General features: G+C 38.9%; 1 protein-coding gene across 6 annotated transcripts; it reads right to left on the reverse strand.

Moving 5' to 3' along the window:
- Nucleotides 1-391: 391 nt before the first annotated feature.
- On the reverse strand, nucleotides 392-21,642 carry LOC121537970 (fibrous sheath CABYR-binding protein). Of its 6 annotated transcripts, XM_041845653.2 has the most exons (14): nucleotides 21,512-21,642; nucleotides 20,828-20,884; nucleotides 20,464-20,545; nucleotides 18,350-18,756; nucleotides 15,444-15,623; nucleotides 12,448-12,504; nucleotides 11,656-11,685; nucleotides 11,320-11,529; nucleotides 11,106-11,183; nucleotides 8,831-8,872; nucleotides 2,571-2,702; nucleotides 2,362-2,442; nucleotides 1,679-1,885; nucleotides 392-1,469 (listed from the first exon to the last, which is right to left on the reverse strand). In XM_041845653.2, the coding sequence occupies exons 2-14, from the start codon at nucleotides 20,852-20,854 to the stop codon at nucleotides 1,416-1,418; spliced, it is 1,587 nt and encodes a 528-aa protein (XP_041701587.1). In that variant the 5' UTR covers nucleotides 20,855-20,884; nucleotides 21,512-21,642; the 3' UTR covers nucleotides 392-1,415. The 6 variants fall into 6 exon arrangements, with proteins under 6 accessions (XP_041701587.1, XP_041701590.1, XP_041701589.1 ...); XM_041845656.2 differs by lacking the exon at nucleotides 11,106-11,183; XM_041845655.2 differs by lacking the exon at nucleotides 8,831-8,872 and having other exon boundaries at nucleotides 2,571-2,699.
- Nucleotides 21,643-22,395: the final 753 nt, after the last annotated feature.

Raw genomic sequence — 22,395 nt, forward strand, 5'->3', positions numbered from 1 at the left:
GTGACCCCCCAAAAAAGGGGTTAAAATGTGTACAAAAAGAATCTCCTAGATATAGGACAGACACTTCAAAACCTTATTCCTTATTATTTATTTTTGTGTTATTCAATGTGTTTCTATGGGCTATATCAGTAAAGGCCAAATTCAATATTTTATCGAATTGATTTTTAAAATATTTGTTGTACCTCCAGGGGTCCTTAAATTAAAAGCTAAAGTATCAATGGTATGATCTTTAAAAAAATCTGTTAGCTTAGTAGAACAATAACCCCCCCCCGCCCCCACATTATACTTCCAGGTCCAGTCTATCAAATTATAGATGCAGAAATAAACAGACATGATCCCCAAGATGATAACAACTGCATTCAAACAGGCACACACATGTAAAGCAGTACACTCAAATTAAAACTAACCTTTATTCTTCAGAAAAACGTTAATCAGATATGATTCATGACTGTGCAGTGTTAGCTATATAGACTACCAGATGATCTGTGTAGTTCCCAAAAAACGTAATGATTGTGAGGTCCCCCGTGTACTATTATATAATCATGAATTGTAATTTAGTGTTTGACATATATTTGCATCCGTCTATAGTTCCTGCAAAGTTTAAAACGTACATTGTAAATTGCATGTGTCTAGCCTAAATCAAAACATCTTGGCAGGAATATCCACCATTTCACCAACTCCTCCATTAAATGTTGAGTATATTCCATTACTATCGCTCTATCCCAAGCTGAGCTTTATGCATCTCTTCTCCAAGACGTCCTATGAACTTATCTGAAACCATTGTATGCACTCCACAAGTTCTTTCAGACTAGTAAAATGTGTATATAAAGAGGGGGGAAATATGCTAAAGGTAATATTTGCATTAGATCCTTAGATATATTAATATGTTAAAGCAGGGGTGTCAAACTCATTCCATGGAGGGCCTAGTGTCTGCAGGTTTTTCGTTTTTAAGACCGAGACAACAAGGTGAGGGGAGTTCTTTACTAATTAGTGACCTTAATTCATCAATCAATCAATCAATCAAGGGAGGAGCAAAAACCAGCAGACGATCGGCCCCCCGTGGAATGAGTTTGACGTGTGTTAAAACAAGGGTAAATACTGTATAGAAAATGGATTTTGCTCTCAGTATACGTCACAAAACCACACTTTTCTCTACCTATCAAGCCTTTGAACCAGAAAAAAATATATATTTTACCTCCTCCACAAAGAACAATTCTCTGAAATCCTCCACACAGATTAGACTAGAACAGACCAGTCCACAGTCCACCTCTCCCCCTCAAACCACTTGCTCTTACCATCATCCCTTCAGTAGTGTGACCAGAAACATAATGTATCTAACAAACAAAAAGTTCATTTCCAGATTAATTTTGTTTGGCAAAAATATGACATGTGAGGTTTGAAAGGGTGTTTCCGTTTTATTTGGTCTTCTCTGGTTCTGTTTGTACTCCAGCATCTGTCTGCCGTTTGCCCTGCAAGGAAAGGGAAGGGTCATTTTGGTCATCAGTGTAGCTCAAACTGCATGGAATAACCTATATTTGCTTTCCTCACATGACTTTGCCCAAAGCAATATCTTTCAATGACATTTCGTAGTGAAGTACAGTTCATAGTCATGGGGAGTTGCCGAGGCCATCTACTGGTTGCAAATTTGGCTATGAGAGGGATTGCAAATTCAGCCTACCAGGTTTTTGAAGAACAAGTGGATGGAGTTCCTCTTCTCCAGTCTCTTAGGGAGGACGGGGGAATTCTCCACACCTTCGGAGGGCCCTGACACGGGCTTGCTGTCCACAGCAGGGGCCTCTGGGGCCTTTGGTTCATCCTTGGCTACACTTGGGCCAGCTACCGCTTCTGCAGCTGGGGCAGGGGCTTCCTTTTTCGGCTCAGCAGCCTGATTGAATTATGACAAATAATCAAGAGATACATTTCAAAGTATAATTTGAGTCATTTAATGTTCATCTGAAAGCCATTGGGCTTCCAAGTTTCGATCCAAAAGGAAGCTTAATTATGATGTTGCCTCCTTGCTCTCACCAGTTAAAAAAGCTGAGCACACACATTAACACACTGACTAGCACAATACATGAGCACAACTGATGCAATGAAATAGTGACTACATAAATGGGAGCATTGTTATGGCTGGTAAAGATGATAAAATGATGAGATATTAGAAAGTATCACTACCAGCTGTTTTCGGATCATGTGTATGCAACATCTCAATTGCTGTACCAAATAATATACATTATTTATGGAGGATATTTCATTATTTGTGCAGGATACTTCAATATGGTAGTACCAGCATAGCATAAGCTGAACTCAGTGAGATCACTCTTGTTAATTTCACACTGGCTGGCAAGTATGGTCATTTACCCCTTTGAAAGGTTTCTTGAGGAGTCGGACTCCACTTGTTGAAGCTGTCTGGACTTTTGAGGCCATTTGGTTTAGCAGGTCCTCAAATTATCACACCATTCCGTTATTGTTTATCACATTTACACATTTTCCTGTCTTTCCAAAATGACATTTCATGTGTAGTTCCCGTTGAGAACCAAAGTGAGATATGAGTAAAATGTCTGCTTTACCTTGAAAAGAGAAAAGGAAGTGAAAGGAGAGGCTTTGGATGCAGCAGGTGTCTTCTCTTCCTCTGGTGCAGGTGGTGGTGGTTCTGGTTTGGCAGAGGCCTCCAGAGTGGCCATCTTTGAGGAGTCTACCTTCTTTATCGAAATAGCAAAAGAGAAAACTTAATTATAAACCATTGTCAGGATTAAGGAAGGTGTGAGAGCCCATTAGAAACAAGAGTCCGCCACCTGGAAGAACCAGAAAAGAACCCACTAAACAGATAAGAGGGGGATGAAAATCTCTACTCAGGTACCAAAACTGGTACTGTAAAAGAGATATGATGTACTTTGCCCCTTAGGGCCACCGTATTGATGAGATGAATGAAACAACTTGTAACTGATCAGAGGAGGCTGGTGAGAGGAGCTATAGGAGGATGTGCTCATTGTAATGGAAGGAATGTGATTTGACGTGGTTTCACAGTGTTGTAGGAACGAGGTTAAATCCATTAGATAGGTAACTCTTGGTGCCACAGAGTCTGAATGCCAAGAATGCCAGTATGTTGAGGGAGCTTACTGGTGTTTATCTTAGAATGATTGATAGATGGAATATCCTGCCTTGGGTACAAGGTGATACCATCAGGGTGGGGAGTGCCCACTGATGGTTACCAGATGTTGTTGAAGCAATATGTAACAGGGACTATAAGAAGAGAGATATTTTCTTTGTCTAGTAGTTCGGATGACAAGAGGCAACGCATGTGCCGTTTGTTATGCGAACCCGGTACTATATCTATTAAATACTTTGTATCAACTCTCCATCTAAGTGTTGAATATCTTCTTGCATATTGAATTCCTTGATAACAGAGAAACTCATCATAACAGATTGGCGTCTACAAACGGGATACAGTTTACGGCCTAACCGACAGGTAAGCAGACCTTCATTTTTTGGATTGTGTTAAACTCTGCTTATCTGTGGTAAAGCTGAGCTGTAAAGAACATTTAAAATTCAATATTTTTGAGGGGGAAGATTAGTTGTATTGAGTTATTTAAAGAGATGTAGGGAGAAATATGAAATTAGACAATGACATGGTGCTATGATTCAAAACAGGGTGTGTTCAGAGTAATGAGTAAAAACAACAGAGGAGAAGGAGAGTGGGTTTAACAAGATTAGGTTTGAGTCCATTAATGTGTACGACATTATAAAGATAGAACAATATAGGTTTGGGTCCTTTGGTGTGTACAATCGTCATAAAGTTTTAGGTTTGAGTCCTTTAATGTGTACGACATTATAAAGATATAAAAATATAGGTTTGAGTCCTTTGGTGTGTAAAAATCATCATAAAGTGTTAGGTTTGAGTAAAGGTTAGAGTCCTTTGTAAAATCCCTATAAGAGAGAATTAGTCCTTTGTGAATTACTCAAGACGGGCAAGAGAGAAAGAAAACCATAACTAATACTGCAGCTACAATTTAACATTTTGGATTACGGCACCACTGGCTAAATAGACAAACAAAATGTTTAAAAAACAAACAAAGAAGAACAAGATGGGGATTTGATTCAAACATTTAATTACTAACATTGCATTAACTAATATAAAAACATTGGGGAGCCAACTCAGTAGACCGGTATCTGGCAAGACAATCACAATTAAGAATAAATCAGAGCTTGATTTGCCTCGAAGACAAAGAAAGGAAATGATGAAATTATTGCAGACAAATCCGCATTTAAAACATGTCTCTTTTTAAAAGTATAGAAAATCACACATCGCACGAATGGATGTTAAGAAAATTAGGATTTTTCTATGTGGAACCATATCTCAGTGATTTATCAGCATGGACAGATAATGAGTATCCTCAAGATGGTAGTTTTAAAAGGGATAAGTTACAGATAGCGTGAAAATATATAATTGACAATATCGCAGTAAGCAACACGAAATGGGATTTAGATTATAAGAAATTGGCGTATAAAGCATGGGATTTAATGAGCGCATGATGGCCTGGAAATATAATTAATAAGGAGCAAAGGTCAGCTAACGAAGTTAAGTAATTGAATGGAACAACATAGGCTACCTTATGAACAGAGAGCAGAAATTAATTTTAATCTGAAGTGTGCATTATAAGTTATAGAAATGTGTATGATAATTTGATACAAGTTTGGATAATAAGTTTCGATATATAACAGAATTAGGTCATAGAAGATCAAGCAGTGGTATTGATAGCAGGGATGGTGTTTTACAAAGTAGTGGAAAGTCTGTATTTTCTGGGAGGATCCCATGACAGGCAGGGCAGTGTCCGGGAAGCTAAAGTCTGTTTTTTGGTTCCGCTGGGAGTATGTTTAAGAAGCTGATTTGTGTCGATTGAGAATCGTTAAAAACACAAAGGGATTGGTTGATGTGATTACCTAGGAGTTTCTAACGTTCTATATGGATTATGTAAATATGTGAAAATATGATGAATTTTATGTGTGTGTAATCGATTAATAGAGATTTCATAAAGTCATAATTGTAATAATATTAATATATGCTAACTTGCGCACCCAAAACATAGACGTACGTGAGGGGTGGGAAACAATAAATAAACGTTTTCTGAGTTGGTGCCATTTATGGATCATTTGATAGAGATAAGGTTAAGCATTATGTGACTGCCTACAAACTAGGGGTAATAGTCTTAGACAATGGATTCGCGTATGTCCACTTTTTGGATAACATAGGGAACTGACTTAACCTAATGATGTACATGTAACTAGTAAGGCTTATGGGATTTTCTCCATCCGGGTACAACATGTAAGAGAAAACTGCCCATAAGGTTTGGAAATTAACGATGTCACTTATAATATAGTACAAAGCCAATTTAGGGTTTCCATCAAACTAATTATCATTAAAGAGCTAATGTAATTGGGAAATGAGAATGTAGAATTGAATTGTTTGTGTAGACTGGAATGACAATAATGTTTGCTAACAAGGTGAATGCAAATATGCTATTAGTTATTGGTGGTTTGTGGATAGGCTTTACTAATGCCATGTTTTACGCCGCTGGTGTAAGGATGTAGTGGGAAATTTGAAGCAGAGATCTGAATAGTTGAATAGGGATTTTTTAAAATGATTTCTAATTATTATTACTCAATTCTATAGTTGCGTAACACCAGTGATTTATGCAAGCAGTTACTGAATTCTAAAGATGATAATCTGTTTCCGTTACATGGAACAGTGGATTTCAGGTAGTTTTGACTATTACGCTGATGGGACAGCACCAACTTTTTGTAGGTTCTGGATTGATTAAACAACACATTTATATTTTTACTAAATCATTGCAACAAGATTACCAGAAAGTAGTTATGGGTTTGTTAGTTTAGAAGGTGTATATTACACTTAATGGAACACGGTATTATCTAATGTGTCTTGAGTGGGAGTCTATTTTTCAGGACTGATGGAAGTCCCCTATAGTATGTATGTTAAGGGAAAAGTAGGAGACAACGTCTCAAACAACCTTTTAAATAAAAGCTATGAGATAAAATATCATTGATTCCTTACGCGTAGTAATTGATTATATTGCCGACTGAATAAAATATGACATGCAGAGGGTTGACAGGAACAATCTAAGGCGAAACAGCTATTACCTATTTTGTTGATCCAGTAACGATACCACGATAATTTGACATGGAGCAAATGGAGCCGATTTTGGGGTTGAATAATCCTTGTGTGAATTACGGACAGTGGAGTCTAAAGGGTAATCAATAAAAAATACTCACTGCAAAATCAGAGAACTTTGGGTGGTTTTCATCTTGTGAGAGATTTTAGGTCATCTTATTCTGGAGTAGTAATGAGGAATTAAATGTAAACATCGATTAAGATGTGAGGGAAGATAGTGGAATTATCATCGTCATGATCGTTAATGATTTAGAGTGAATGTTAACAATATCTATACTTTTTCTTACAGGAGAAGGGGGTTTCATTATCTTTTTCAGATGTTCCCGAGTATGTGGTCTTGGGGAGAGATGTTAGTTAAATTTGGCAGTTTTATAAGTAGTAAGATATCCGGAGTAGGCAGTGAAGGGAGCTACCAAATAAAACAAGGCCTGACCATTTTATTTTATTTATTTCTGTTTGTTTTGTTTACCATATGGTTTGCAAATAACCACACAATACACTTGTTATGTATATTTGGTAGTGGTGTTAAAACATGTTTGACTGAGTGGACTATTTCATTTTGTTTAGTGGGTTTTGAAGTTTTATTTTCTGAGTGAGTTTTAATTAAACATATGTGATTTATTTTGAAAAGAACTGTACTGAGGACTTACTGTACACTTGGGATACGAAATGTATGAAATCTTTTGACTGTTGTTAATGATTAGTCTACTATAGAATGAAACACTTATTTGAAGGATTTCAATTACCTCTGACCTCTGTTCTGACTTTCTGGTGAGGCCTGATCACCCTCACTAGAGAGCCTACAAACATTGTGTGAGATTTAAATGTAATATGTAAACACTGATAATTATGAAGGAGTTTATAGTTCATAGCCATATTTGTGATTCGGACCATGACAAGGACAGAGAGAGAGTGTCAATTTTACTATTCCTGAATTACCTTATGGGATACAATTAATTTAAGACGTTATCAAGGGTTGTCATTCTAATTTAATGTATTATTTTGGTTTAACAGGCAATGTTGTTGTTTAATTTTTTGAACACATGAATCACAATGTGAGTCATGTGTCCAAAGGGGGGAATTACTGGTCCCCTGGGGCCTTTTGGTAAATATGCGAATTGTACTAAGAATATCAGCAGTAGTAATTAATGTGTTATGGGTTAGATGGAATGTTTTATGTGTAAATGTATGTGTGGCAGGAAACAAAGTAGGGGGCTTGTCTATGAATGTGCACTTCCTAATCTCAAGGCTTCTCCTGACTGATGAGAATACATGGTACAGTAGCATACTGTGTCTCACCTAACAATGTTATTAAGACTTTCTTCCCACGGGTGAAGGTTTCTCTGCCCAATCTAGCAGGAGAATCTGAGCATTGTCTGCACCCTGGAGACTTTGTGGCAGTAAAAGACTACAGAAGAAAGATCTGGAAAGACCCTAAGTGGAGGGGCCCGAACTAGGTGTTGCTGACTACCTTGATGATGGTAAAAGTGGCAGAGACAGATACCTGGATCCATGTGTCCAACTGTAGGACAGTTCCAAACCAGAAGATGAAGATGGCCTCGCCATTGGGTAGCATTGTTTTATTTTGTGTCTGTCTGTGTCTGTGTGTCTTTGCAGTAGTGACTTCGAGCTTCCCTATTGGTACGCTGCCAGAAGGACACTCTCTGACCATACATCGTCAAACTGTTATGATCTGTCCTCTCTCGAGGTAACTACAGATGGTGTCGTGATGCATAGCAGGGATAATTTGGTCAAGAACGGTTTAACCTAAAAAAAAACTCTAAACCAGCTGAAGAGGCGCAACAAAGGCATTGAATACGGTCCTGTACAGCACCACTTCTACCTGCAACAGGTGTACAGCATCCAATCGAAGCTATCAACTGATTTTCTCTCATGCTTGTATCTTGGGAGTGTGACAGGAGTCCACGTGGAGTGAGCATGGAGAGAGATCCGTTCAAATTCAATATTTCTCATGTTGCTGGTATACTGGTTGGCAAATGGACGAGACAGAATGGGGGGTATAGATGGTAGCTTCTCAGGTGAGACATTGAAATTGGGACCTGGTGCCACAGAGTCTGAATGCCAAGAATTCCAGTTGTTTATCTTAGAATGATTGATAGATGGAATATCCTGCCTTGGGTACAAGGTGATACCATCAGGGTGGGGAGTGCCAACTGATGGTTACCAGATGTTGTTGAAGCAATATGTAACAGGGACTATAAGAAGAGAGATATTTTCTTTCTCTAGTAGATCGGAAGACAAGAGGCAACGCACGTGCCGTTTGTTATGCAAACCCGGTACCGTATCTATTAAATACTTTGTACTTATCAAATACTTATCAACTCTCCATCTAAGTGTTAAATATCTTCTTGCATATTGAATTCCTTGATACCAGAGAAACTCATCATAACATAATGGAGTCACTGGAATGGTACCAAATACAAACACATGGAAACAACGTGTTTGACTCCGTTCCATTGATTCCATTCCAGGCATTACAATGAGCCCGTCCTCTTATAGCTCTTCCCATCAGCCTCCTCTGTAACTGATAGCGTGAACACCCACAGTCACCATGCAACCCGACAGAAAGAGAAAAAGATGGCACGGTGAGGATGGAGTATGCCAAGAGTTCTCTCCTTTTACCTGTACTTCCACAACTGGCTGTGGCTCCACTGGTTCCACTGTCTACAGGAGAGGAGAATGATGTTAATCTGAACATGTGCCATATAGCACGCCAACTAGACCTTCTACTGTATGGGCTGCATGGCAAGGCACAGGTAGGTGTGTACAGTCGTGGTCAAAAGTTTTGAGAATGACACAAATACTAATTTTCACAAAGTCTGCTGCCTCAGTTTTGATGATGGCAATTTGCATATACTCCAGAATGTCATGAAGAGTGATCAGATGAATTGCAATTAATTGCAAAGTCCCTCTTGCCATGAAAATGAACTTAATCCCCCAAAAACTTTTCCACAGCATTTCAGCCCTGCCACAAAAGGACCAGCTGCCATCATGTCAGTGATTCTCTCGTTAACACAGGTGAGAGTGTTGACGAGGACAAGGCTGGAGATCACTCTGTCATGCTGATTGAGTTAGAATAACAGACTGGAAGCTTTAAAACGAGGGTGGTGCTTGAAATCATTGTTCTTCATCTGTTAACCATGGTTACCTGCAAGGAAACACGTGACGTCATCATTGCTTTACACAAAAAGGGCTTCACAGGCAATGATATTGCTGCTAGTAAGATTGCACCTAACTCAACCATTTATCGGATCATCAAGAACTTCAAGGAGAGAGGTTCAATTGTTGTGAAGAAGGCATCAGGCGCCCAAGAAAGTCCAGCAAGCGCCAGGACCGTCTCCTAAAGTTGATTCAGCTGCGGGATCGGGGCACCACCAGTGCAGAGCTTGCTCAGGAATGGCAGCAGGCAGGTGTAAGTGCATCTGCACGCACAGTGAGGTGAAGACTTTTGGAGGATGGCCTGGTGTCAAGAAGGGCAGCAAAGAAGCCACTTCTCTCCAGGAAAAACATCAGGGATAGACTGATATTCTGCAAAAGGTACAGGGATTGGACTGCTGAGGACTGGGGTAAAGTCATTTTCTCTGATGAATCCCCTTTCCGATTGTTTGGGGCATCCGGAAAACACCTTGTCCGGAGAAGACAAAGTGAGCGCTACCATCAGTCCTGTTTCATGCCAACAGTAAAGCATCCTGAGACCATTCATGTGTGGGGTTGCTTCTCAGCCAAGGGAGTGGGCTCACTCACAATTTTGCCTAAGAACACAGCCATGAATAAAGAATGGTACCAACACATCCTCCGAGAGCAACTTCTCCCAACCATCCAAGAACAGTTTGGTGACGACCAATGCCTTTTCCAGCATAATGGAGCACCTTGCCATAAGGCAAAAGCGATAACTAAGTGGCTCAGGGAAGAAAACATCGAAGTTTTGGGTCCATGGCCAGGAAACTCCCCAGACCTTAATCCCATTGAGAACTTGTGGTCGATCCTCAAGAGGCGGGTGGACAAACAAAAACCCACAAATTCTGACAAACTCCAAGCATTGATTATGCAAGAATGAGCTGCCATCAGTCAGGATGTGGCCCAGAAGTTAATTGACAGCATGCCAGGGCGGATTGCAGAGGTCTTGAAAAAGAAGGGTCAACACTGCAAATATTGACTCTTTGCATAAACGTAATGTAATTGTCAATAAAAGCCTTTGACACTTATGGAATGCTTGTAATTATACTTCAGTGTACCATAGTAACATCTGACAAAAATATATCATAACACTGAAGCAGCGAACTTTGTGAAGACCAATACAAAACTTTTGACCACGACTGTAGAAGCACAGTTCACCACACAAATAAAGACACAAAGTCACACATGCACACATACAGTCAGAATGAAAATCTAATTCAGTTTCTGTATGAAATTAATAGTTGGTCTGCTGTTTCCTTGGGTTAAAATGACTGAATTAGATTCTGTTGGATTTCTGATGTTGTTTGGGATGCTATTATGCTATTTATGTTCACAGATGATAAATGAATAGATGCAGACCTAAGCCCATTCTCCACAAGCCATGCTATCAGTCCAGCTGATTGCAACACCATCTAAAGTGTGTTGATTCCACATTGAGAAAAACATCAGCAATAAAACTCCATGAAATGTCACAATATGTCACTGGAAGTATCAGGATGGATCTACATTTACAGGAATGCTCTGAGGGACTGCTCTGAGGGACTGTTTAGTTTGGTATCTGTCTTGACGCTCTGCTCAAGAGAAAGGGCAGCAGTCTGTATGATGTAGCTAGTAGATCTTGTACCCAGCAATGATTTTAAAACAGTTAAATGAAATGAAGGATGTCACAGTGAGCTTAACTCTGTTAGTTTCAAAATGGCTGAATGTTGTATTGTCATACCGCTGCAGCAGGCTTGGCAGGGGCTCTGGCTCCACTTGTTGACTTAACCTTGATTTTAGACTTGAGGCCTATCAGTGCCTCAAATTCACATCAAACTGTTACAATCTGACACACATTTATGTTTTATGTTCTCTTTTACAGAATGTTATCAGCTGCTGAATTTCTTTTGCCAAAGATTCCTTCTAAGTGCCTTGTAGTGCCAGCATTGGCTTACCTTTCTGCTGAAAAGTCTGCTGAACGGGAGGTCAGATTTTGGCTTGGCGGCCTCTGGTTCTTTGGCAGCACCCTTTGGTTCTTCTTTTGGTGTGTTAGTCACAGGTTGGGCAGCTAGTTCTGCTTTAACCTCCATCTTAGGTGGGGCTGGAGGTGGTGGGATTGACATTCCTCCTTTGGCTGCTGCTGGAGCATCCACTACTTGTGCAGCCTATTAGAGAGAGACACACAATGGAAAAGGAAGCAAAATAGGAATAGTTGATCACCGACATCCAGTTAATAGCTCACAAAACATGATTTATTTATATGTTTATTTATTTATTTAGTTAGTACTCACAGTAGTTGTTGTTGTTGGTTGGGCCTCTTTCTGTGAATGTTTGGTAACAACAAACAATTAGTTAGTGCATGTAAAAAGGAGAATAATCACCATTCTGGTTCCGTGAAGAGATCATGTATCTTCTGTCTAAATAGCTTGCTTAGAGGACCTGCAGTGGCTTCCTTTGCAACAGGCTTCACAGCTGAGGAAGGTGCCCCTTGACCTGCACAGGTCTTCTCAGCTGCGTGTGGCCTTCAGCAGAAGATGGATGCCAGTTACGGCAGACTGCTGACACAACTAACTACTTGTTTTAGGTTCAAGAATCAGTGGCTTGTTTAACGTAATTGGGATGAAATATAATGAATTTGAATGATTTAATATATTCTTTTTTTTCAGCGGAATTCAATAACAGTCACAATCACAGTCATCCAAAAGCCTCTTACAGTAGGTTAATATGTTGCTACTGAAACAGAACAGAATTCAAGTGTAGATGTTAATGGCGGCAATGTTGAATGAGGCCTTGTGTTACCAAAGGGATGAAGATGATAAGTGGTAAGAGTGAGATGTGTTTCACTTGTTACTTTTTCACCTTTGTTGGTGTAAGCAGTGAGAAAGATGTTCTCTTTCTACTGAAGGTAAAGTAAGGCTGCGGCAAGAAAAAATGCTTTCATTATTATTTTAGATGACTTTACCAAAGGCACATAATTGCATAACATTACATGTAGAATATACAGTATACTAACGAACGTGTATTAAATGGGATTTAGTGTTTTTTCAGAATGTATTATGTTTAAAATAAAAATACATGCTTACCTGGTCTTTTGCAACATCAGGGGTGGCTGTTTCTTGCTTCTTTTTTGTGGGAGTCACCTAGTTAACACACATACATACACTGAGTATACCAAACATTATGAACATCTTTCTAATACCCCATTCAAAGGCACTTAAATATTTTGTCTTGCCCATTGACCCTCTGTATGGCACACATGCACAATCCATGTATCAATTGTCTCAAGGTTTAAAAATCCTTCTTTAACCTGTCTCCTTCCCTTCATCTACACTGATTGAAGTGGATTTAACAAGTGACATCAATAAGGGATCATAGCTTTCACCTGGAATCACCTGGTCAGTCTGTGTCATGGAAAGTTCTTAATGTTTTGTATACTCAGTGTTTATTGAGTGTCTGTGTGCATTCTTGGATGGCAGGCAAAATTGTTAGCTACTTTTTGTTTCCTATAAAAAAATATCTAGCATTTAAGTGTATCGTGATGTTTAATAAAACTATTTCAAATGAAATGTAATACCTACAGTAGATAGCAGCAATATCAAAGTATTTTAAGAGAGTTACATTCACAGGGAACAGTGAAATTACTATTTTCATAGGACAGATGTCTTTCAGTTAGTCATATACAGTACCGTCAGAAAGTATTCACACCCCTGGACATGTTCCACATTTTGTTGTGTTAGAGCCTGAATTTAAAATGGATTACATTGAGATTTCTTTGTCACTGGCCTACACACAATACCCCATAATGTCAATGTGGAATTATGTTTTTACAAATCTTTACAAATTAAAAATGAAAACCTGAAATGTCTTGAGTCAATGAGTATTCAACCCCTTTGTTATGGTAAGCCTAAATAATTTAAGGAGTAAAAATGTGCTTAACATGTCACATAATAAGTTCCATGGACTCACTTTTTGTGCAGTAATAGTGTTTAACATGATTTTTGAATGACTACCTCATCTATCTACACATACAATTATCTGTAAGGTCCCTCAGTCGAGCAGTGAATTTCAAACACAGATTCAACCACAAAGACCAGGGAGGTTTTCCAATGCCTCGCAAAGAAGGGCACCTATTGGTAGATGGGTAAAAAAAAGCAGACATTAAATATCCCTTTGAGGATGGTGAAGTTATTAATGACACTTTGGATGGTGTATCAATACACCCAGTCACTACAAAGATACAGGCGTCCTTCCTAACTCAGTTACCGGATAGGAAGGAAACTTCTCAGGGATTTCACCAATGGTGACTTTAAAACAGTTAGAGTTTAATGGCTGTGATAGGAAAAAACTGAGGATGGATCAACAACATTGTAGTTACTCCACAATACTAACCTAATTGACAGAGTGAAAAGAAGGAAGCCTGTACAGAAGAAAAATATTCCAAAACATGCATCCTTTTTGCAACAAGGCACTAAAGTAAAACTGCAAAAAATGTGGCAAAGTGTTATGTTTGGGGCAAATCCAATACAAAACATTGCTGAGCACCACGCTCCATATTTTCAAGCATAGTGGTGGCTGCATCATCTTATGGGTATGCTTGTAATCGTTAAGGACTGGGGAGGGGAGTTTTTCAGGATAAAAAATAAATGGAATGTAGCTAAGCACAGACAAAATCCTAGAGGAAAACCTGGTTCAGTCTGCTTTCCACCAGACACCTGGTTCAGTCTGCTTTCACCTTTCAGCAGGACAATAACCTAAAACACAAGGCCAAATCCACACTGGAGGTGCTTACCAAGAAGAAAGTGAATGTTCCTGCGTGGCCAAGTTACAGTTTTGACTTAAATCTGCTTGAACATCTATGGCAAGATTTGAAAATGGTTGTCTAGCAATGATCAACAACCAATTTGACAGAGCTTGAAGAATTTTGCAAAGAATAATGGGCAAATATTGTACAATCCAAGTGTGCAAAGCTCTTAGAGACTTACCCAGAAAGACTCACAGCTGTAATCACTGCCAAAGGTGATTCTAACATGTATTGACTCAAGGGTGTGAATACTTATGTAAATAAGTCTTAAAAAACATGTTTTCACTTTGTCATTATGGGCTATTGTGTGTAGATGGGTGAGAAGAAATAAAAACATATATTTAATCCATTTTGAATTCAGGCTGTAACAACAAAATGTGGAATAAGTCAAGGGGTATGAATACTTTCAGAAGGCACTGTAGCCATTGACATCTACGGTTGTCTAACTGATGGCACATAAAGAGGTCCCTGGCAAAGCACATACAGTACATGCTCTCTCACTGTGACGGCCATTGTGCTCAGGGGATGGCGTAGGCCTTCCCTCGCTCTATCTTCACGCATCTCAACTTCCAATGGCACAGGCCTCCCTTGTGAGCGCACACTATAGGCTGAACAAAAGACCACCACATTCCCGCATGTTCAAAGGATTTGATTGGCATGGGGCTGGAGCTGGAGCTATGTTAACTCTTTATGGAGGCATGATTCCAAAAGAAGGCATGATGAAGAGAAATGACAATAGCTGCCTGTGTAATCATTCCTTCAAGACGTGGTCACTCTGTCTTAGAGACGCCCTCATGCTGCCTCTACACATATTTTCACACACAATGATCACTGACAGCACTATACAGTCTTAAATACAATGACATCACTGATGGACCACTGTTTCCTCATGTAATTTTCTGTGGTCCCTACTTCACAACAGAATATTAGGATTACCATACCATAATCAAGCATTAGGCTAAATGTTTTGCTATTCAGAGGCATTATTTGGAATTATGACAGCATTATGGCAATCTTTCTTTTCCATACCAAATAAATTGTGGTTCTTCAATAGTGTTTGTAGTGGTTTCACAGTTGGACTTTTACAAAGGCTTGAAATATTTTGTCAAAGTTTACAGATTTATGAAGTAGTGTCATTTTTAAACGTATTTTAAAACAAACATGAGGCAAATAGATCAAATATTTTGTGTATATCTACTCACTTACGGACCTTACTGTTAAAATAACTCTTCAACTCTTTAAACAATACAAATCAAATCCAATGAAAATTCTACTTACTAGTGTTTTGAAGAAGTTCATAACTGGATTCTCTTCTGTTTGAGTCTCTCCCTCTTGGTTTTCCTGAATGTGACTGCTTTCCTCGCCAATTTTGTGGCTTTTGACCTCCTCTGCCTGTGGACTAGGGTTGGGACGCTCCTCTGAAGTCTCTGTATCCTCCTGTACCTCAGCAAATGGCTCCTATAGACAACCGCAAAGAATGAGCCCTCAAAAAAGAGAGTGTTTGAGCAGTGAAGCTGATACACAAGCAATGAGTTTGTTAGACGCAGCACTGAGATTGAAGCACAATTCCAACCATGCCTCTGCCTACTCGAGGCATCATCAACAATCATCCTTTTATTAATGCCTGTTTCCACCCACACTCATTGATATTCAGCAATGTTGGAGACTTCTGTCTCTTTGCTCTGAGAAATGTCAGCAAACTCAAATATCTTGTTTTGTTTTGTGGTATGTTGATATTGTAAGAAAATCCCCCATACTTATCTGATGATATTTCAATTTAATTGAATATTCCTTACAGTAATATGACTTAGTTTAAATTAAACAATGCTCATTCATCTTCTAGGCTTGGCTCCAGTCATTGAACAACACTATATGTTGAACCGGAACACGATTTGACTCTATCTAATATGTTTACACATCCCATCCCCTCTACATAAATTTCACAGACTGATCTACAGATGTAGGATCTTAATTTGAGCCAGTTTGCTACAGCAGGAAAATAATCCTTCAGCAACAGGAAATGTGAATTATTATATAGATTATAATTCATGGACATTTTTTGTAGGGGTTGATACATTTTAAATTAGGTGAAATTAAGTCTGAAATGTTAAAGTGGAAATTGCTAACTTTAGAAGCCTTTTTAAACATTGAATAATCTACAAATGACCATTTTCTGTTGTGTGGGGTAATTCTCATCAACAATAGAGTGATCAAATCAGATCCTACATCTGTACACATTAGTAAAAGATTAAATGTAAATAATTGAATAGAATTTGAATTGTTTATTTACATAGGGGCAGATACAAGTAAAACATTGACACACATTGACACACCATCTTTTAAATCAAACTTTTGAAACTTTTAATTGTAAAGATTACAGGTAAAATAAAATAATAAACCATACCATATAACCATGTCAAGTTAGCTATAAAAAAAATAATAAAAAAAACTAATACTTCAAATAGTCTAAGTTCAATTTCATGGTTTTTCACATTGTTTAAATAATTTATTCACAGGACAATCTACCCACTGGGCAACAACTGGTTGAATCAATGTTGTTTCCATGTCATTTCAACCAAAATAATCTATGTGAATCAACATGGAAACTGATTAGATTTGCAAATAGTCATCAACATAAGGGCATTTCATATTTTTTCACAGAACTTTTAACCTAAATCCAATGACATGGTGACATTTTTTGTTGATTTCACGTTGAATTCATGTTAGTTGACAACTCAACCAAATGTAAATCAAAACTAGACGTTGAACTGACGTCTGTGCCCAGTGGGTCTTCTCTGAGGTTTTAGGAGGAGGATCCTGCTCCTCAGGCTGAAAATTACTCCAAATATTTTAGCCCCAGTCTCATTTCGACTGGCCTCTCTGCCTCAGACTGACTTCAAGTGTAATGTAAATAGTGCAGCCCTCCGTAGAAACCCCAGCATTGACACTGATAGGCCTATATGTTGATTCTTCAATGATTTTCATACATGCCGATTGCAGCTGACCGAGCAACCTCAACGATGCTGTAGCATCTCCAGAAAGTGCATCTCCTTCGTCTTCATCCTCGTTCCTGTCTTCTTCAGAATCACAAATGTCCTCTGGTTGTGAAATGGTGTCTTCATCCTCAGGTACCGGCTCTGTTTCACCAGGGACCTCTTGATTGGAAATTGGATCTTCCTCAACAACTGTCCATGCATGACTAGATTCACTTCCATCATTCTCCAACACCAAGTAAGGAGAGTGGCACCTTTCTCCTTTGGGTGGGCTGGATTGAGGTTCCACTGACTCTATAGAAGCTACATCTTCAAGAAGTTCTTTAATCTCTTCTAGTTCTTCAGCCATTTCAGGTGGGCTTACACTCTCAGGCTCTTGCTCAGGTTGGCTGACACTCTTCACTGTAGGCTCTACAGTACTTATGGGGCTAGATTCAAGTTCTTCAGCCATTGCTGACTCTACAGCAGCTACATCTTCATGGACACTTGCAATGTCTTCCAGCTCTTCTTCAGGTGCAGTGCTGTCCTCTACAGTTTTATCCTCTGTGACTTCTTCACCAATGACCAGTTCTGTTGTCTCCTTTTCAGGTGGGCTGACACTATCCTCCGTAGGCTCTTCTTCAGGTGGGCTGACACTCTTGTCCGTAGGTTGCGCTTCAGTGGTTTCTGGCTGCTCTTCAGTGGTTTCAGTGGCGATTTCAATGGCGTCTGCCGCAAGCAAATCAGGCAGTAATGGAAGTTCAGATTCTGCCTCCCGAAATGGGAATCTGACTGCCAGTTGCATTGGAAACAAACGTGCAGCCATCAATATTTCCCAATCCAGTTCAATGGATGATGGCAAGGAAATGACACCTTCGTTTGTCTCCTTTATAACAAGAATCAACAGGGATGTTTGGTAGATCTGTAATAAGCTTTGTTATACACTGGGAAAGTGAAGAATGACCTGTGGATATTCTCGCAACAGATGCAATATTACTGTAAATCAATGTTACCAATTCCCAGTACACCTCACATTACAGTGGCAATATCCTTAGTTAACTACATTGGAATAACCAAAATCACTTAGATTTCGATATGTAAAAATCTCAAGTTAGGAGTTGATGATCATTAATTAATTATCAGTACACCGAGTGAAATTGAAATGGAACTAATGCCAACCCAACTTGAAGGGATCACTGATTAGATACTTACAGCCTGGATCCCATTGGTCACAGCCACAGGGACTTTCTGGTCTTCTGGGGAACTCTTAATCTCCTCCACAATCTTCTTCTTTATGGGCTCCTCCTTTTCCAGGGCTGGATCAGGGTTGGGTTGAGGTTTAGCTTTCTTCTTGAACAGGTTCTCAAAGATGTTCACTTTTTCTTTCGTACTGTTCTTGGGCTCCTCCTTCTCTTGGGGGACTGGTTCCAGTTCCGGTGTGGTTTGAGTCTTAGCATTCTGAGACTCTGGTTCCACTTCTGGAACCTTCTTGATGGCATACTCCTGTTCCATCACCACAGGCCCAAGACCACTGCCATCTGCCTCCACTATACCTGACTCTTCAGAGGGAGGCACTGAGGGAGGCTTACTGTTCTGCTCCACAGCTGCTTCACTGGTAACTGCAAGATATAAGTAAATTAGTTGGTGTGACAAATAAAGTTATATGATATGATTCATCATTTGTACACGGGCATCATGTAATACCTGGCTATGATCATTTTGATGTCCGGTAATGGAAATTAGCCAGTTCAATGTAACTAAACATAATCGAAAATGTAATCTACGTAATCCCCTAAAGTAATTATTTATCATGAGGGCCATAAACAATAACTAGTAATGCTGCATACTCAAAGAAAGGTAAAAATCTCACCTTTCTGGTAAAAAATGTTTTATAAATTGCTCAAGTACACGGTACAATGTATATTTTATATGATGTATTTCCTATTCAACAAAACTGTATGAATAACGCTTGAAATGACTTATATGCTTTCTAAGTATAGCATCATCAAATTATAAAACGACTAACTATAAGATTTCACATTCCTTAAACTAACTGCAAAATACACATTTGTATGTTTAGTGTTAGAGAAAATGTGCATATTTTCTATAGGTCTCTCTTGATCAAAACGTCTGCCCCATCACTGTGAATGTCTCACAGAGCTCTAGATTGGCTTCCTGAACTCGTTAGGAACTCGCCTTCCATCTCATATTAATATTGTCCGTCTATGACAAATAGAAAATGTTTTTTATTTTAGAATAATGGCTATAAATGGATCTCTGATTGTGATACCGTGAAGAAATCACTCTCTCCTGCTGCGCTACGATTTAACGATTGCAGGCATTTATGTGCTTTGATGTAGGGTTCAGCCTGGAGTTGATGGACAGTCGGAAGAGCGAATGAAATGGTAGGAGGGACATCCCAGCTTCAAGTGGTTTCAGATTTCACGTCCTACGTCACACAGGCTCCGAAAAAATCCTACTGTGTGGGTGGGAACCAGGGCTATCGCTCAATGAAAGCCATTTCGATCTACGTGTCCACAGGTCGATTTGTAAGCGGAAATGTCGGTCGGAACCGGTACCAGAACCACGCAGATCCCCAAAACAGGGGAACTTACATCTAAGAGGATAATTATTATTAATCTTAGTTCCCAACATGTCATTCAGTAGAACATGGGAGGGTATAGGAAATGGTATGCAACTTTACCAAAGGAGTTTCCTAATGATACTACCTCTATGACTAATCAATGCAGTGCTAGGCTCATTACCCTAAGCTAAATGCAAGCAAAACCTTTCCTTGCGCTGTATGTAAAACTAACATGCTACTGGGGACATACAGGCTAGTTGTGTGAAACAAACACAGTCTGGAAACAGTGGCTTTAGTTGCTCACTTGCTAGCGAATAGATTACCAATATCAATATTATCGCCCTTAAAGAAAATACATATGGACTTGGCCTGCAAATCATTGTACATAACTGTTGATCCAGTGAGACAATATACACAAGGACTGATCAAACATCTGTTCATCCTCTATGTTGAAGGCTACGCCTATAGTTAACATTGAACACCACCCAGTAGCATTGACAGATTGCTGTATTTACAGAGAATTATGAGAGACTTGTAAATTGACCCAGACTAATCCAGCAATTCAAGATTGATTACAAGGGATACTGTCAGTGTCATATAATCCCATTGGAGTAGTACATATATAACTAGGTTAACATGATAGACATCACAGACAGAGGTGTTGCATCCAGTTGTTATTGATCATGGGGTAACAATCAGGTGACAACAGGATAAATGGCTATTAAATCACTCATAGACACACCATTCTCCAGGCCATTGGAAGAGATGCTTACAGCATGGCCATTCAAGCCTCCATTCAGATGCTTTTCTGGAGCCTGCTCGGCCTATGAGAAGAAAGATTGTTGACATAAGCTTCTCTTGTCATCATTGTTTTCATCACATCACTTTCATCGTTACTCCATTTTGTACGGACCATCAATTAGTATTAGATGTATGTGCACACGTAATATCTCTAATATATTACTGCTTGTAACTTGAAACTACTATTATTAGACAGCAAACACTTCCATTGGGTGTAAAATGCCACAACTATACTTCTTTCCCCTATATTCCAACATTCAAAGTAAAGCATGCATGCTGTAAAAGTAGGCTATTATCAAACATACCTTGTTTTCGGAATGTTCATTGCCCATCTTGATCACAGTTGAAACCTGCAGAAGACACTGTTTGTCAGTGTGTGTGTGTGTGTGTGTGTGTGTGTGTGTGTGTGTGTGTGTGTGTGTGTGTGTGTGTGTGTGTGTGTGTGTGTGTGTTTATGTGTATGTGTATGTGTGTGCGTGTGCGTGTGTGCAACATGTGTTCGTAACGTTAATGCTGCCATTAGGGCTGTGGCGGTCACAACATTTTGTCAGCCGGTGATTGTCAAGCAAATAACTGCCGGTCTCACGGTAATTGACCGTTAATTAACATAAACACATTTAGCATATCCTGGCTTCTACACATAGCCTACAAGCCACTGATGCAGACCTTTGGAACATCTACAAGTCTAATAAATCCATGTTATATAAAATACACCTTCACAATAAATCCATTATTTATTTTAGACAGGTGTAATGAGATACTTTATTCTTGCATCAAAATACTATAGCCTCCAAATACAACAACAAAGTGAGATGAATTAAAATGTGATGATTATACATATCAATAAACTAGGATACTCATCTTACATAAATGAATAACATTTGAAGCAAAGCTAATAGATACAACTTAAAAATGAGCTATAGAGAAGGAATGGACTATAGTAAACCAATGCCATTTCAAAGCTAAAAGTATTTGAGGCTATGTCTTACCTTGTGTCAACTCCTATGGCGAGTAAAAGCAGCAATAACACACCCCTGCTGTGAAAGTAGTGTGTTTACTACAATCTGTCTGTAGTATTCCAGCTATTGGTGGGAGCAAATTGGAGATCGACTTGCTGCTTTGCAACCTGCTCAACTAAGTATATACACATAGGAGTTTAGCCCTGTTCATAAAGGGGTGGGGCTATCTCTTACTCATCAAAAAGGGATCTATTTGAATGCCAAACACACAACCACAGCAAAAACACTCTGTCAACTGTCAGGGCATCTCTGATCTACTCATGCTAATCTCTTGAATTCTCTCTGAAAATGTTCAAATAAGAACATGATGACAAGCGTTGCTTTATCAGGCAGATTTTGATGACACTACTGTATATCTCAAAGAGCCCATGAGAAACTGCAGAGAGTGGTAAACTCATGATGCCTAAGGTGTGGTTGGGATAGAAACAGGATGTGAATGTAGGATATGTGGAACCATTGGAAGCATTGCTTATTTGCTTAGTGGGACATTAGTCCAAATACCTGACACATGATGCTGACTACTTACTTTGATATTAAGTTGTTATACAGCTTAAATACAGCTTTATTTTACAGTGTTTTATTTATACTACTGGATTAAATTACTTCATATGACAGAAAAAATACTCAAATCCCAATATGATCATTAACAAAAGTTAACACAAGTTTAAAATAAACTAAAATGTAATTGACAGCATATCATCAAATAAATCTATGATCATGTAGAGTTGTTTTTTATTTGGCCTGAAAGCTGGATTCATTTAGATCAATGACATCACATAATATTATTTAGATTTCCGCCTAAATAGACATACCCAAACGTATTTATTTTTCATGAGCTGGCCATAAACAATAAC

Source organism: Coregonus clupeaformis, chromosome 24 (genome assembly GCF_020615455.1).
Source record: "Coregonus clupeaformis isolate EN_2021a chromosome 24, ASM2061545v1, whole genome shotgun sequence".
Lineage (NCBI taxonomy): Eukaryota > Metazoa > Chordata > Actinopteri > Salmoniformes > Salmonidae > Coregonus > Coregonus clupeaformis.

Coding starts and splice junctions, on each gene's coding strand:
- LOC121537970 (XM_041845653.2), bottom strand. CDS start 20,854: ATGGGCAATGAACATTCCGAAAACAAG. Junction 11,184..11,319: donor GCAGACTTTTCAGCAGAAAG/GTAAGCCAATGC, acceptor TGTGAATTTGAG/GCACTGATAGGCCTCAAGTC. Junction 8,873..11,105: donor CTGCCAAGCCTGCTGCAGCG/GTATGACAATAC, acceptor CCTCTCCTGTAG/ACAGTGGAACCAGTGGAGCC.